At 45.6% G+C, this 16506-nt stretch overlaps 1 protein-coding gene across 1 annotated transcript in view; it reads left to right on the top strand.

Annotated features, from left to right (window-relative positions):
- Window positions 1–16506, top strand: part of LGI2 (leucine rich repeat LGI family member 2) — a 171740-nt gene that overhangs the window by 74105 nt on the left and 81129 nt on the right. Inside the window, exon 4 of the mRNA XM_069202163.1 lies at window positions 3490–3561. Within this exon, the coding sequence (XP_069058264.1) occupies window positions 3490–3561 (72 nt within the window). The remainder of the gene's footprint in view (window positions 1–3489; window positions 3562–16506) is intronic.

Raw genomic sequence — 16506 nt, forward strand, 5'->3', positions numbered from 1 at the left:
ACTGGAGATTAACACACATTTACAACATGTACACACACACATAAGGGTATGATGTGAATAGGTGAAAATAGCAATACCACTTATAAGCATAATAATTCCTTCATGTGCAAATGGATGGAGTTTTAGCCATATTTGTTTGGAGAACAACAACATACATTGATAGAAAGCAAGGGACAGATAAATGCAAGGGATGATCCATGGGGAACAACACACAATCTGACTAAACATGTGGCACGCTGTTAAAAAAAGAGATACAACCATGATGCTAGGATTTGGGATGAATCAAGATATTTTGTGGAGTCACGTTTAGATATATCTATGTTGATAAAGGTGTTGAACCATTCTAAATGGCTAACTTAAGGACAGAACTCCATTTGTGATTGTTGAGACATTGCTAAGTGCAACTTGCCACTCTCCACTACACCAGGGATTCCAGTCAGGTCTTCAGGATGTAAGATCTGCAAGACCTCCTCCCAGGGAAAGAGCTATAAGAGGGGCTAGGAGAACCACCACAAGTCCAGGTGATGCTTGGAGGCCAGTGAGCGCACTCTCCCCCGCAGGTTGTTCCACCTCTTCCTTATTTCCCCCTATGTGCGAGGATTGTTAGCTACAGCATTCACTCTTTCCACTATTCTAATCCACATTTGCCTTTTCTGAGATATGGTTGTATTTTGTACTTGTACTCCAAACAATTGTGGCTCTACTCTGATAATTTCATCCACCATCACAGGTAACTCTCCCTCTGTGAAACTTGGATTTCCCCTCCCTGCCATTGTGATTAATTGTGGTTAAACTAGGGCCCAAAAAGAAGAAGGATAATCAGAAAAAGTAATGGTAACATAAAACACAGGGAGAGAGAAACAGAAAAAACCTGGCTCCTCTGTGGCAATTCCTACATCCAAAAGGTCTACTGCAGTATGATGACAAAGGATCATGTTCTGAAATGCAGTGTGTTCACAATTGTCCACTATACAATAGATGTGGGCTGCTAGCATCCAACCAGTAGCCATAGTACTATACTGAATAGCTTCCCAACGGACTCCTGCCGTCATGGGACTGCCACCAATACAGCGCCAGCACAACTGTGTTATCTAAATAGGCTCGGCTGGATTCAGCCGCCAAGACGGCAACAGAATGCTAATCATCAGTATTGGAGTTGCCGCTGGGACTGCTGGATAAAGTTGGCACAACGGAGTACACTCCGTCGACGTGAGCAACGGCTGACCCACCATGGATCTAAATAGTGCAGACGGCCCACCATCAGCTTGACGGAGTACTTGGGACCGCCGCTGCGGCAGATTAGCTGTAAGACCGTCAAGATCTAAATCAGGCCCTTAGTTTCCATAGACAAAGCATTTTTTGTTTTGCCTATAAGTTTGGCACCGTTTGATGCTACTTACTTCAGCTGCTGTTTTGAAAGTTTTGGGGTAATCCGTCAAGTGGGAGGTGTGGTGAGAAAAAGAGGGGGTCCAAAAATCGATTTCTTCATGCAATTTCCTATAGGGATTTTGAACATGACTACAGCCCGAACCGCTGAATAGAATTACACCAGATCTGGCAGAAAGGTAGCTGTTGGTCCATAAAGAGCCATTTTTGTAATTTGGTGTGAATCCATTCAGTAGTTTTGGAGTTATTAGCGGGAAAAGAAATATAGATAACTAGGGATGCAAATTCTCTGCCGATCCAACAGATTTCATGCTGAGATCTGATTGGATGCCAGCACTTCAACCAGGAAGTACAGGCAGCCATCTTGGGACTCGGACTCAACAGAGTCCCAAGAAAGAAGTAAAAAAAACAGAAGGTGGCAGGGTAGGAATAAAAAAAAATGTTTGCTGCAAAATCACCATGGACCTACGAATCCACTGCATTGCTATTGCTCCTGTCTTCTCCCTGCTTTTTCCCCCCATTTTGTGAGTGACTTCTCCTTGCTTTTCCCTCATTCTCACTGCTTTCACCATGATTTTTCGTCTGTTTTGTGTGCCTTCTCCTCTCTTTTTCCTCGTTGTCGCTGCTTTCTCCTTGCTTACGCCCTCATTTTTTGTGTGCCTTCTAAATTAAATAAAATGTCCCAGCGTTCCCTGTGCTGCTGCATCGTTCCTGGTCCTGTCGTCTTCTTGCTTTTTTCACCATTTTTTGAGTGCCTTCTCCTTGCTTTTCCCTTGTGCTTACTGCTTTCTCCTTGCTTTTTGCCTTGTTATTTGTGTGCTCGCGTCTTGCTTTTCCCTCATTTTCACGGCTTCCTCCTCGCTTTCCCCCTTGTTTTTTGTGTGCCCTCTCCTTGCTATTCCCTCGTTTTCATTTCTTTCTCCTTGATTTTTCCCCAGATTTTTGTGTGCCCGTCTTGCTTTTCCATCATTTTCGCTGCTTTCACCTTGGTTTTTCGCCTGTTTTCTGAGTGCCTTCTCTTTGCTTTTTTTTCAGTGCTTTCGCTTTGCTTTTTCCTTCGTTTTTTGTGTGCCTTCTCCTTGCTAATCCCTAATTTTTACTGCTTTTGACACTTCCGACAAACCTTCTACTGGGTGACCAAAATAAGAATGACCAGAGACATGCTAACTACCAACCAGAATAACAAACTCATCAGCAGTCAATTGATGGAGCCACATGGTACCCAATTGACTCAAAAATCCAGAAAAGCTCTGACTTGGCTCATGCAATGGCGATGCAATTGAGCACTAGACAAATACTGTAAAAAAACGTATTAACTGGATAGGATAAATGAGGTATTTTACAAACATTAGTGATATTAATACATTTTTGTGGTGACTCAACGTGTGATAAAAATCCTGAATTTTTCAAGACATGGGGTTATATTGTGTTTTGCATATAGCCTTTCAGGCATTTAATACTAATCAAACTGAGTTGTGACCTTCTAATGTTTATTAAATAACCACTCCATCTGCTAGCCTACCTTTGATATCAGTCACACGAGTATAGTCTCAAGCAAGTACGCATAGCTGTCAGTCTCCTAAGTACTGGTGAATCTGTCACCTACCTATCAAATTAAGCCTAGTCCCAAACGCATGTTTTTTCAAGGTGCTTGGCGAGCATATTTTACTTTGAGAACACTTGTGATTATATTTGAACACAATTAGGTCACATCCCTTGATGAGACCATTGCGTTGCCTACAGTCATCGATTTTTCCAGCCCTTCATCATGCCTACATGGTCACAGCTAGCACTAATGAGCATGCGTTATTGTAGCTTCACGACCACTTACACACAGCTTAATAAAAACAAACGAGTCTAGGGCAAGCTGGAAGATTGTTTTTTTTTTACGTGCCTCCTTGTCTAAAGTAAATTAATTGAATCCGATATTTCTCCGAGCTACAGGTTAATTTTCAGACTTTACATCTGGGGAGCACTTGCTCACTAAGTGTTATTTATTTAATAATGTGCTTCCTCCAAAATAGCAAAAAAGTCACTTTGCTTAGTTGGAACAAGTTTGATATAACAATAGCAAATATGTATTTTTTTTTGTTTTCTTTGCAGATTCATAGAAGGCAACAAAATAGCAACTATTTCAAGATATGCATTCAGAGGACTTCGAGATCTTACCCATCTGTAAGTCTGCCTCTTATTAATAATTAATTTCAGTGTAAAAAAAAATCCAACAATATCTTCTGAAAGCTTTGATGGAAAGAACATTAACCTATGACAAGTTTGCGTGCACCCCTTTGTTGTTTTTGTAAGTTCGGAAGTGATAACTATTTATGAATAGGCAAACGGAGGATTGACGTCGCTGCCTACATTTACAGTTATCTTCTGGGTGTGAGCATGAATCCAGCAAGGCCGTGACCAGCTCCGCCTTCCTGCCTCCAGAAGCTAGTCCACTGAGCTCAATTAAAAGAAGCAACATTAAGATCCGCTCGTTATAGGGCTTATCAACTACAGAGGAGCAGTATGAAGAACTGTAAAACTGATTACTATTTCTTATTTGTGACTCTCGTTTTATTTCTGCTTATAGACGAACATACTTCTGATACCCTGCAGATGAGGCATGCATTCCTTTATATATGTACCGTGCTCTGTAGCCACGTGTGCCCTCCTGCTGTATAAATCCACCAATAGACATTAAAACAAGCATTTGAAATGCATTGGGTCTCACATGTGCTCGAGTTACAGCTATTAGCGTTGTAAACTCCTAACCAGACTTTTCTTGCCACATAAACTGATAATGAAAAGTAAAACAGTTTCAGATATGCAAGCAGATGGTCGCCATGAGCTTGAAGGAGACACAGAAAAGGAAACCGAAGTTCGCTCGCAGTGAAACATATTGGCAAAAGTGCAATTATCCATGTAACCAGCAGAAGTAGAATTATCCATGTAAAAGGGTCGATGTCATGCAAAGTGCTCGACTACTGCCCAGCCGGATCGCGCTGCATAGGAAAAAAAAAAGAAATTGTGCAAAAGCCATTCCGAAAACACAGAGCATTGTATGTTTTCAGTAGGTTACCAGTGCTGTAGAGGAGGCCTAAACACCAGAAAAGACATGACACATGCAGGCCTTTCACTAATGAAATCAAGTGAATTTTAAAAGGCAAGCCCACAAACCAACCAAACTGATGGGCGTGGTTAAAAGCCCACAGAGAGATTACAACAGGGGCCAGAGCGCTTGCGCGCACTCGACCCTAATAAAAAAGTGTCTCTTGGAATGACAGAACATCGCAAAACGAACATGTTCTTTTTCAAAAGTCCCTTTTGTTTTTTTTCTTGAATTAGCAGCATTCTGAAAGCTTACAAGACATTGACTTAGAAGGAGTGGCTATGGCAGAAACCCGGGAAGACATGTTCCTGCTAGACTGTAAGGATGGGGCTTTCATCATGGTCTCTATCCACCACAGACACGGCAAACATTGTTGACATCAACCAGGCCAGCAAGCAAAAACAAGAAAGTAATTGTTTTCACTCCACATCACGAAGGAGCGGAGATATCACTGCCGTGGTCAGAGACGCACTTTGTAGGGTGAATCAAGGTGGCAGTCACAAGAGTGGACTGGACTATAGCCTTGTACAGGTGACAAAAGGGCTGCTTGTGGGCCAGAGCCAGTCCATGCTTACCCTTGCGCCTGGCTCAGGTACTAAATGCTGCTCTGAGTGCCGAAGAAGCATGGCCTAGGGAGCACAGTGACAGAATGGAAACAAGTGTAAGCGCATGGCTGCTTTGAAGAGTGGGGGCAGCATAAATTAATCAAAAATAGGCCATCCATGTTAAAGGCCTCCTGAAACCTAGCAAGGTGAAACTGAGAAGATGGGAGCGATTTGGGAGCTGCCTGGAATAAAGGCAGAGGAAAGAGGTGAGAAGCCCAGGTTATGTGCCTAGCTCTCTAATTCTCCTGGAGTCTTGATTGCCCTGGATGAGCAAAGCAACACCTGTGCTTGATGACTCTGGGGCAACTGACTGCTGTGCTGCAACAGATTATTTCCAACTCAACCCTCAAAATAGCATAAGTAAAGACAATAACCCATAAAATGCCATCTTTTACCCCTCGGGTGCCTGGGATTAGCTGGTCTCACCCTCGGCCATGGTTGCCATGTGCCGAGGGCAAGACTAGCTCGTCCTGCACCCGGCCCACAGGGGGGGAAAGCTAGCGTTACCCCATGGGCCTTCCACCCCCCCAGGCAGGGATCACCCCTACCCCCCTAAACCCCAGTGACGTCTGATGACGTTGGCGCACAATTGCGTGCTAACCTCATCAGAGGCCGCCCCCATCGTGCTGGAAGCTCATCTTCCAGCACGATCAGAAGAGAAATGCTTGCATTTCTTTTCCGATTGGTGTGGGGGCGTGCAGAGAGACATGAAAGGAAAGGAAAGACCTTTCCTTTCCTTTCATGTATCTCTGAGCATTCCTGCAGCCCGAACGCATAGCGATCGGGCTGCAGGAATGCCCACAGATCGGGGCAGAAGCCAGTGAACACCAGCAATCATTTCTTTAAATTACTTTTTTAGAAGTGGGGAGCGAACCTTTAGGCAAGGGTCACTCCCCTGAAAGGCAAATAGTTTTTAGGCCATTTCTGCCCCACGTGGGGCAGATCAGGGTATTTTTATTAGGCCAATCTGCTCCCAAGGGGGCAGAAACCACTAGACAGTAGGGATTTTGTTTTCATGACAATTTCACGAAAGGGGAGCGACCCCTTAGGCAAGGGTCGCTCCCCTGGGGGGCAATTTTATGTTAGGCCATTTCTGCCCCCCCCTTGGGGGCAGATCAGCCTATTTTTATGAGGCCAATCTTACCCCAAGGGGGGCAGAAACCACTAGACACCAGGCATTTATTTTTGCGCCAATTTTATGCAAGGGAAGCGAACCCTTAGACAAGGGTCACTCCCCTGGGCGGCAAATTTATTTTAGACCATTTTTGCCCCTCTTTGGGGCACTTTGGCCTACGCAGAAACCACTAGGCACCAGGGATTTTTTATTGTTTTTTATTTTTTACAGATGGGGAGCCACCCCTTAGGCAAGGGACGCTCCCCTGGGAGGTACATTTATTTAAAGCCATTTCTGCCCTGCTTGGGGGCAGATCAGCCTATTTCTATTAGACCGATCTGCCATGGATTGTGGGTGTGTGTTTTTTGTTTGGGGGGGCAGCCCCTTGGGCAAGGGTCAGTCCCCATGGGGGCACATTACTGTTGGCCATTTCTCCCCCCCTTGGGGGCAGATCGGCCTATTTTTGTAATGCCCATCTGCCCCCAAGGGGGGCAGAAAACCCACCAGACACCATGGAAGAATTATTTTAAAATAAAGAGGGTGGGGGTATGGCCATACCCCCACCCCAAATAAATGGGCACAAAGTTGTTCTGCCCACCAGGGGGCATATGGGACAATTGCCCCCGAGCCACTCCCTGGGGGGGGGGGGGCAGTAAGCCTACTAGATGCCAGGGAATAAAAAAAAAAAAGTGGGTGGTGGCTACCAACTAGTATAGGCATGGTTATGCCCCCACCCCAACTGAAAGGGGTAACAGTCTTTCAGGTCTCCCCGCACACTAAAAGATCTTATACCAATGGCAAGCAAGAGGACATTTAATTATTTTGGGTTTTGGTTTTACATTCGGCCATGAGAGCTTGTCTAACTCTCAAAATCGTTCCACTTGGAATGGTGAGGGCTGCACTTTTTGGACTTTGGGACGCTGTCATGTAGAAAAATCTGGTTGATTCCAGGGTGGTGTTCTTCACATGTACCCGCACCATTTTCTTACCCACAATGTCCTGCAAACCTCCAACTTTGCTTGAAATCACACACGTTTCCCACATTTTTGTGATGGAACCTTCTGGAATCTGCAGGATACCACAAAATTCCGACCACCTAGCATTGTCGCATCTATACCGATAAAAATTCTGCCCCACTTGTGAGCCTAAAAACGTTTTATTTCAAACTGCCCTTTTGGACCTGCTTTGGTTCCCCCTCAATTTTGACATGTTTTTGGCTCTTCCCTGTCAGAGGCACTTGGCCTACCTACACAAGTGAGGTATCATTTTTATCGGAAGACAAAGGGGAACGTTGGGCTGTAGGAAATTTGTGCCGGTGCGGTGATTCCACACATAAATTGTGTGAAATGTGATTTTCTTTTAGCTAAATGTGAGGTTTGCTGAAGATTCTCAGTAAGAAAACACTGGGGGAGCCACGCAAGTCACACCTCCCTGGACTCCCTCAGGTGTCTAGTTTCAGAAATGTCTGGGTTTGGTAGGTTTCCCTTGATGGCTGCTGAGCCCAGGACCAAAAACGCAGGTGTTCCCCCCGCAAAAACAGGTAGTTTTGTATCTGATCATTTTGATGTGTCCTCGTAATGTTTTGGGGCATTTTCTGTCACGGACACTAGACCTACCCACACATGTGAGGTACCATTTCTATCGGGAGATGTGGGGGAATGCTGGGTAGAAGAAAGTTTGTGGCTCCCCCAGATTACAGAACTTTGCAGCACCGAAATGTGAGGAAAAAGTGTATTTTTGCCAAATTCTGAGGTTTGCTAAGGATTCTGGGTAACAGAGCCTGGTGAGAGCGCCACAAGTTACCCCATCCTGGGTTCCCCTAGGTGTCTAGTTTTTCAGAAATGCCCAGGTTTGCTAGGTTTTCCTAGGTGCCGGATGAGCTAGAGGCCAAAATCCACAGCGAGGCACTTTGCAAAAAACAGGTCAGTTTTCTTTGGGAAAATGTGATGTGTCCGTGTTGTGGTTTGGTTTGGGGCATTTTCTGTCGCAGGCACTAGGCCTACCCACACAAGTGAGGTACCATTTTTATCTGGAGACTTGGGGGGAATGCTGGATGGAAGGAAATTGGTGGGTTCTCTCAGATTCCAAAACTTTCTATCACCGAAATTTGAGGAAAAAGTATTTTTATGCAAAAGTTTGGCGTTTGCAAAGGATTCTGGGTAACAGAATCTGTGAGAACACCACAAGTTACCCCATCCAGGTTCCCCTAGGTGTCTAGTTTTCAAAAATGCACAGGTTTGGTAGGTTTTCTTAGGTGCTGGCTGAGCTAAAGACCAAAATCCACAGCTTGGCACTTTCCAAAAAACGTCAGTTTTCAATGAAAAAATTTGATGTGTCCATGTTGCGTTTCCTGTTGCGGGCATTAGGCCTACCCAGAGAAGTGAGGTATCATTTTTATCAGGAGACGTGAGGGAACACAGAATAGAAGAACAAGTGTTATTGCCCCTTGTCTTTCCCTACATTTTTTCCTTCCTAATGTAAGACAGTGTGTAAACAAGGCGTTTATTTGAGACATGCCTGTAATTCACATGCTGGTATGGGGACCCCGGAGTTCAGAGATGTGCAAATATCCACTGCTTCTCAACACCTTATCTTGTGCCCATTTTGGAAATACGAAGGTTTCCATGATACTTATTTTTCACTCTTTATTTTTCACCAAATTAATTGCTGTATACCTGGTATACAATGAAAACCCATTGCAAGGTGCAGCTCCTTTCTTGGCTCTGGGTACCGAGGGTCTTTGATGAACCTACAAGCTCTATATATCCCCTCAACCAGAAGAGTCGAGCAGACGTAACAGTATATTGCTTTAAAAAATCTGCCATCGCGAGAAAAAGTTATAGAAGAAAACGTGGACAGAAATGGCTCTTTGTTTCACCTCAATTTCAATATTTCTGTTTATTTTAGCTGTTACGTTCTGTAGGAAAACATTGAAGGATCTACACAAATGACCCCTTGCTGAATTCAGAAGTTTGTCTACTTTTAAGAAATGTTTAGCTGTCCAGGATCCAGCATTGGTTTCACACCCATTTCTGTCACTAACTGGAAGGAGGCTGAAAACACAAAAAAATCGTAAAAATGGGGTATGTCCCAGTAAAATGCCAGAATTGTGTTGAAAATTTGGGTTTTCTGATTCAAGTCTGCCTGTTCCTGAGAGCTGGGAAGCTGGTGATTTTAGCACCGCAAACCCTTTGTTGATGCCATTTTCAGGGAAAAAACCACAAGCCTTCTTCTGCAGCCCCTTTTTCCCATTTTTTTTAAAAAAACGAACTTTTCACTGTATTTTGGCTAATTTCTTGGCCTCCTTCTGGGGAACCCACAAAGTCTGGGTACCTCTAGAATCCCTAGGATGATGGGAAAAAAGGGCGCAAATTTGGCTTGGCTAGCTTCTGTGGACAAAAAGTTATGAGGCCCTAAGCGCGAACTGCCCCAAATAGCCAAAAAAAGGCTCGGCACAGGAGGGGGAAAAGGCCTGGCAGCAAAGGGGTTAAGCTGAGGGCAGATAAACTACTTTGCTGCTCTTGATCATATATTGGTTCAGACTGCTTCTGGGATTTCTCCCTTCCAAAACAACTCTTTTTCGAATAGCCTATTTTAAAATGTTAATTTCATCTGGGTCTTGTCTCTAACAGCTGTTTTCCTCATTGTCACTGCTACCACCCAGTGCAACAGCTGAGCTAGGTGTTATTTATCAATATGTGCAAGATCGAACTGCTCTAAACAGGCCACTCTGCTGAGCAACTTTTCCATATCAAACAAATCGCCTAGTCTGGGAGAACTACTGGAATTCCACCTGCTAAACCCCACGTCATATATTCTTGGTTTGAAATGTTGATTATGGGTCAATAGCAACATTGAAGAGAGGAACATTGTTTTACATTTTGAAGAGCAGGGTAGAGTTAGAAGGTCCAAACTTGTGGGGAAACCACAACATAAGTTGTAACAGAATAAAAGAGAAACTTGTTCTAACTGTGTTTCTAGCACCTGTTTTTTCATTATCAGATCCTTACAGAAAATGTTTCCACAAATAAGTGGCTATAGCACTAATTACTTCATGATTAGAATACTGCTATGCTTGGTACTTGAATATTAACAACTCTTCTTTGAACACATTACTGCTAGTGCAAAACCAGACAGCGTCTCATTCTGAATACCCCAAAATACCTTTCTCTGCAAGACTGATGAATACTCTTCCTGCTGAGATTGCAGAAATAAAGTACTTTTCTTTTTTTAAAACATCTTAAAACTTGGCTTTTTTCGTCTTAGTTTTAATAGTATGACTTTTAGCGGTTGGTTATGTTTCACAAACATAGCCTTAGCCTCTCTGCTTTTGCGTAGCTCTTCTCTGTGCCTCTCCCAACTATGGGTACCTGTCTTACAATATGGCTTCCGCGCCTTGATACTCGTGAGTTTAGTGCGCTCAATAAATCTTATTTCATTTCATGAGGACTCCATATTTTGAGTAGGGGAAATTATTCCAGCGCAGAGCAAGATGTATCTGTATAACTTGTAAATAATATTAAATGTGATAAACTGCACCACTCCACATTACTTGGTATAGCTAAGCATAAAGCCAGAAATGTCTGAAAACGTGGAATTTTCAACTATCAGAGGTGGTAGCTATGTCTCGAGGTCAGTTGGGAAGCAAAGGGCATCATCAGCAAATAATGCCAACTGTTTCCTTCCATTTCACTGTGATTCCCTTGATGTCAGGATTGTTAAGGATCCTTTTAACCTATGGGTCTATTTACAGGGCAAATAACAGTGGTGTCAATGTGCAGCCTATCTTGTGCCTCTCCTCTCCTCAGTGAGAGTTTGTGGGTGAACTTGCCATTTACTTTGTTTTTGGGCACAGGGGCTACAAAGCTAGACAAGATATACTTGACCATGTTCGTGCCTGTGAGAAAAGTGCCTGTTTTTCATGGTCACCTCCTATTTTCTGCTAAATTTTGTTGCTGAATTTTGTACTCTACACATTGGTTCACTACTACCAAGTGCTTGGGGTATGTGCTCTTAACTTTAAAACATGTAGAAATTGACTAATCCCTGACTGGCTTATTTAACATTTCTATAAGGCCAGAATATATGGTACGGAAATATACCCATGACATGAAAACATAAAGGATACCCTTGATCAGGCCTACCATAGTAGCCTGACTGCTGCAGTGTAAAAGCTACATCATGACATGTTAAAATAACACTTTATCAATAGGTACAAACCTCCCTATTAAATAATAGCAGACCACTGCCTGCTCTGAAAAAGTGAAAAGAAAACTTTTTATTTTTGATTTTGAAATGCATCTCGTTCTCCTTTAAGGAAAATGGGCTGCATTTAAAAAAAAAACTGCTTTATTGAAAAGCAGTCACAGACATGGTGGTCTGCTGTCTCCAGCAGGCCACCATCCCTGTGAGGGCAGCCATTCCCAATGGGGTCGCACATTGCGACCTACCTCATGAATATTCATGAGGTAGGTCATTTGCGATCCCATTGGGAATTGCAAACAGTGTAAAGTACACTGTTGTACAGCCAGTATTGCGAGTCGCAATACCAGATCTTTGTACATGTGGCCTTAATGAGGTTATAACACAGAGCTTGTGATGGGTTGACGTTTCTGTTGACAGCTATGGGTGTGGTGAAGAAAATTGCGAATAATTTTTTGCTGCTGTTAGAGTTGGCATTTATTTGTTCGACTAGGGCCTTCCTCTTGGTTTCTCAGATGAGATGACATGATCTTTTTTAAGTCTGTTTGTTTTGCCAGTGTGGATGATAATACATCCTAGAACAGAGTGATGATGCCCCCTGCAACTGTGATGGTGTCTTATTTGTGAGCAGCATTGAGGATATCATCCCAGCGTTTTAAGTACTCAGCGGGGTTGGGACATCAGGGACAAGCTTTTTCCCTTGCTGGAACGTAGGATACACCTGATCAAACAGGCTTTCCTTGTCATTCTGGAACTAGAAAATGGTTCGAAATAGAGCTTGAACTTGGCTTTCGAGGTCTGGTTTTGTGATTCACTGACTATGGATGCAATTTCTTCTGAATTGATTATCATAGTCATCCATTTCGTCAAATAGGTCTCTCAGCAGTAGCTCCCGAGCAGCTACTCTAGCATCAAGGTCATGGTCTATGCAGTTTGATGGGGGTTATTTAAGTCAGTCAAGCCTTTCAGAAAATCTCATGTTACAACAACTGAATGACTCCTTCGTTTGACTGGGCTCCCAAGTTGAGGTTCCCTGTTGAGCTGCAGTGGGTCCTGGGAGGTCTGAGCCACCTATTTGAATTTGTCTGCTTTCCATGAGGCCAAACGTTCCTTAACCCCATCACTGCTAGTCCTTTTCCCCTCAAGTGCAGAGCCTTTTTTTGGCTATTTGGGGCAGTTTGCAATTAGGCCCTCATAACTTTTTGTCCACATAAGATACCCACACCAAATTTGTGTCCTTTTTTTCCAACATCCTAGGAATTCTAGCGGTACCCAGAGTTTATGGGTTCCCCCGGGGGGGCCAAGAAATTAGCCAAAATAAAGCTAACATTTCGTTTTTTTTAAAACAAATGGGAAAAAGTGACATTGGCACCAAAAATAAAATCCCCGGTGCCTAGTGGTTTCTGCCCTCTTGGGGGCAGATTGACCTACAATCGGCCAATCTGGCCCAAGGGGGGCAGAAATGGTCTAAATACAATTTGCCCCCCAGGGGAGCAACCCTTGCCTAATGGGTCGCTCCCCATCTCTAAAAAAACAAACAACAAAAAAACCCACAAAAAAACAATTTGCCCTGGCGCCTAGAGGTTTCTGCCCCCCCTGGGGGCAGATCGGCCTAATAACAATAGGCCAATCTGCCCCCGGGGTGGCAGAAATGGCCTAAAATAAATTCCTCCCACACCCCCAACCCCCCCTGGGAGCGACCCTTGCCTACGGGGTCGCTCCCCCTGCGTGACATTGGCGCCAACAAAAAAAATCCCCGGTGCCTAGTGGTTTCTGCCCCCTTGGGGGCAGATTGACCTAAAATTGGCCAATCTGCCCCCAAGGGGGGCAGAAATGGTCTAAATACAATTTGCCCCCTAGGGGAGCGACCCTTGCCTAAGGGGTCGCTCCCATCTCTAAAAAAATAAAAATAAAAAAAAAATTGCCCTGGTGCCTAGAGGTTTTCTGCCCCCCGGGGGCAGATCGGCCTAATGACAATAGGCCGATCAGCCCCCGGGGGGGCAGAAATGGCCTAAAATAAATTTGCCCCCCAACACCCCCAACCCCCCCCGGAGCGACCCTTGCCTACGGGGTTGCTCCCCCGCGTGACATGGGCGGCAAAAAAAAAAAATCCCCGGTGCCTAGTGGTTTCTGCACCCTTGGGGGCAGATTGACCTATAATCGGCCAATCTGCCCCCAAGGGGGGCAGAAATGGTCTAAATACAATTTGCCCCCCATGGGAGCGACCCTTGCCTAATGGGTCACTCCCCATCTCTAAAAAAACAAACAAACAAAAAAAAAAACACAAAAAAAAATTTGCCCTGGCGCCTAGTGGTTTCTGCCCCCCCGGGGGCAGATCGGCCTAAAATAAATTCCCCCCCCCACATCCCTCTCTGGGAGCGACCCTTGCCTACGGGGTCGCTCCCCCTGCGTGACGTTGGCGCCAAAAAAAATCCCCGGTGCCTAGTGGTTTCTGCCCCCAAGGGGGGCAGAAATGGTCTAAATACAATTTGCCCCCAAGGGGAGTGACCCTTGCCTAATGGGTCGCACCCCATCTCTAAAAAAACAAACAAAAACAAAAAAAACACCAAAAAAAAATTGCCCTGGCGCCTAGAGTTTTCTGCCCCCCCGGGGGCAGATCGGCCTAATACCAATAGGCCGATCTGCCCCCAGGGGGGGCAGAAATGGCCTAAAATAAATTTGCCCTCTCACCCCCCCCGGGGAGCGACACTTGCCTACAAAGTCGCTCCCCTTGCGTGACGACGCAAAAAAAAAGATCCCTGGTGCCTAGTGGTTTCTGCCCCCCTTGGGGGCAGATTGACCTAAAATCAGCCGATCTGCCCCCAAAGCGGGCAGAAATGGCCTAAATACAATTTGCCCCTCCAGGGGAGCGACCCTTGCCTAAGGGGTCGCTCCCCATCTCTAAAAAAACAAACAAACAAAAAAAAAATTGCCCTGGTGCCTAGAGGTTTCTGCCCCCCCTGGGGGCAGATCGGCCTAATAACAATAGGCCGATCTGCCCCCGTGTGGGCAGAAATGGCCTAAAATAAACTTGACCCCCCCCCCCCGGAGCGACCCTTGCCTACAAGGTTGCTCCCCTTGCGTGACGACGCAAAAAAAAAAGATCCCTGGTGCCTAGTGTTTTCTTCCCCCCTTGGGGGCAGATTGACCTAAAATCGGCTGATCTGCCCCCACAGCGGGCAGAAATGGCCTAAATATAATTTGCCCCTCCAGGGAAGCGACCCTTGCCTAAGGGGTTGCTCTCCATCTCTAAAAAAACAAACAGCCAAAAAAAAAAAAGAATTGCCCTGACGCCTAGAGGTGCCTAATAACAATAGGCCGATCTGCCCCCAGGGGGGGCAGAAATGGCCTAAAATAAATTTGCCCCCCACCTCCCCGGGGAGCGACCCTTGCCTACAAGGTCGCTCCCCTTGCGTGACGACGCAAAAAAAAGATCCCTGGTGCCTAGTGGTTTCTGCCCCCCCTGGGAGCAGATCGGCCTAATAACAATAGGCCGATCTGCCCCCGGGGGGGCAGAAACGGCATAAAATAAATTTGACCCCCCCCCCGGGAGCGACCCTTGCCTACAAGGTCGCTCCCCTTGCGTGACGGCGCAAAAAAACGATCCCTGGTGCCTAGTGGTTGGGGGCAGATTGACCTAAAATCGGCCGATCTGCCCCCAAAGCGGGCAGAAATGGCCTAAATACAATTTGCCCCTCCAGGGGAGCGACCCTTGTCCAAGGGGTCGCTCCCCATCTGTAAAACAAAAAAAACAAAAAATCCCTGGTGCCTAGTGGTTTCTGCCCCCCTTGGGGGCAGATCAGCCTAAGCAAAATAGGCTGATCTACCCCCCAGGGGAGCAGAAATGGACTAAAATAATTCCCCCCGCCCCCCCAGGGAGCGACCGTTGCCTAAGGGGTCGCTCCCCTTGCATGAAATTCACATTAAAAAAAAAACTCCCTGGTGTCTAGTGGTTTCTGACCCCCTTGGGGGCAGATTGGACTCATCAAAATAGGCAGAAATGGCCTAAATATAATTTGCCCCCTAGGGGAGCGACCCTTGCCTAAGGGGTCGCTTCCCACCTAAAAAAAAAAAAAATAACAAAAAGAAAAAAAAAAAATGATCCCTGGTGCCTAGAGGTTTCTGCCCCCCCTGGGGGCAGAAAAGGCCTTCCCAAAAAAATGCCCCCCCTGGGAGCGACCCTTGCCCAAGGGGTCGCTCCCTTATGTCGATTTAAAAAAAAAAAAATCCCTGGTGTCTAGTGGGGTTTCAAAAGCCGGATTGCAAGCAATCCGTCTTTTGAAACCCTGGGAGAGACTTCAAAGGGAAGGAAATACATTTCCTTCCCTTTGAAGCCTCTCCGGGCCTCCCCCACGTGATTGAAAGAGAAATGCTAAGCATTTCTCTTTCAATCGCGCTGGAAGCAGAGCTTGTGACTAATCAGTGCGCGCTCGCGCGCTGACGTCACGCGGGGGTGGGGGGTGTCGGGGCTGGAAGGGGAAGGGCTTCCCCTTCCATCCCTGACTTTGGGGGGGTGGGGGGAAGCACACAGAGGGAACAAGAGCGCTCCCTCTGGGCTGTGTGCCGAGGACGTAGTGGTTACGTCCTCGGCACAGCAGCACTGTGCCGAAGGATGTAACCACTACGTCCTCGGCACAGAAGGGGTTAAAGAATATGCTAAAAAAATATTAACAAAGTGGTATTTAACACCTTCGAGGCTAAGAGCAATGTTTGGCTGTACAGACCTATTGTGGTGAGGACGTGGGGCCATGGGCACAATGTCCAGTGCATGGTTGTCCTGTGGACCGACCCAATCATATTGGAAGGAAGTCCTGTCATGTATCAAAATGATGACCTGAGTAGAACTCCTGTTAGGCCCTACTATTCTGTTATTCGGAGCCCTAGGCAAAAATAGCAGTTACCTAATGACAACAGTGTTAGGCACATTGGTAACATATGCCTATTGACAGACAGGCTAAACAAAGAACATTTTTGGAAACATCAGTCATCTCCATACCAGGGCCAATGGTAGGAGAAGGTATGGAACATTTATGCAATGGAGAAATTGTTGGTGATGGTCTATAACAGGGTGCATACGTTTGAAAAAATATGTCTACTATTTA

This window comes from Pleurodeles waltl, chromosome 1_2 (assembly GCF_031143425.1).
Source record: "Pleurodeles waltl isolate 20211129_DDA chromosome 1_2, aPleWal1.hap1.20221129, whole genome shotgun sequence".
In the NCBI taxonomy this organism is placed as follows: Eukaryota; Metazoa; Chordata; class Amphibia; order Caudata; family Salamandridae; genus Pleurodeles; species Pleurodeles waltl.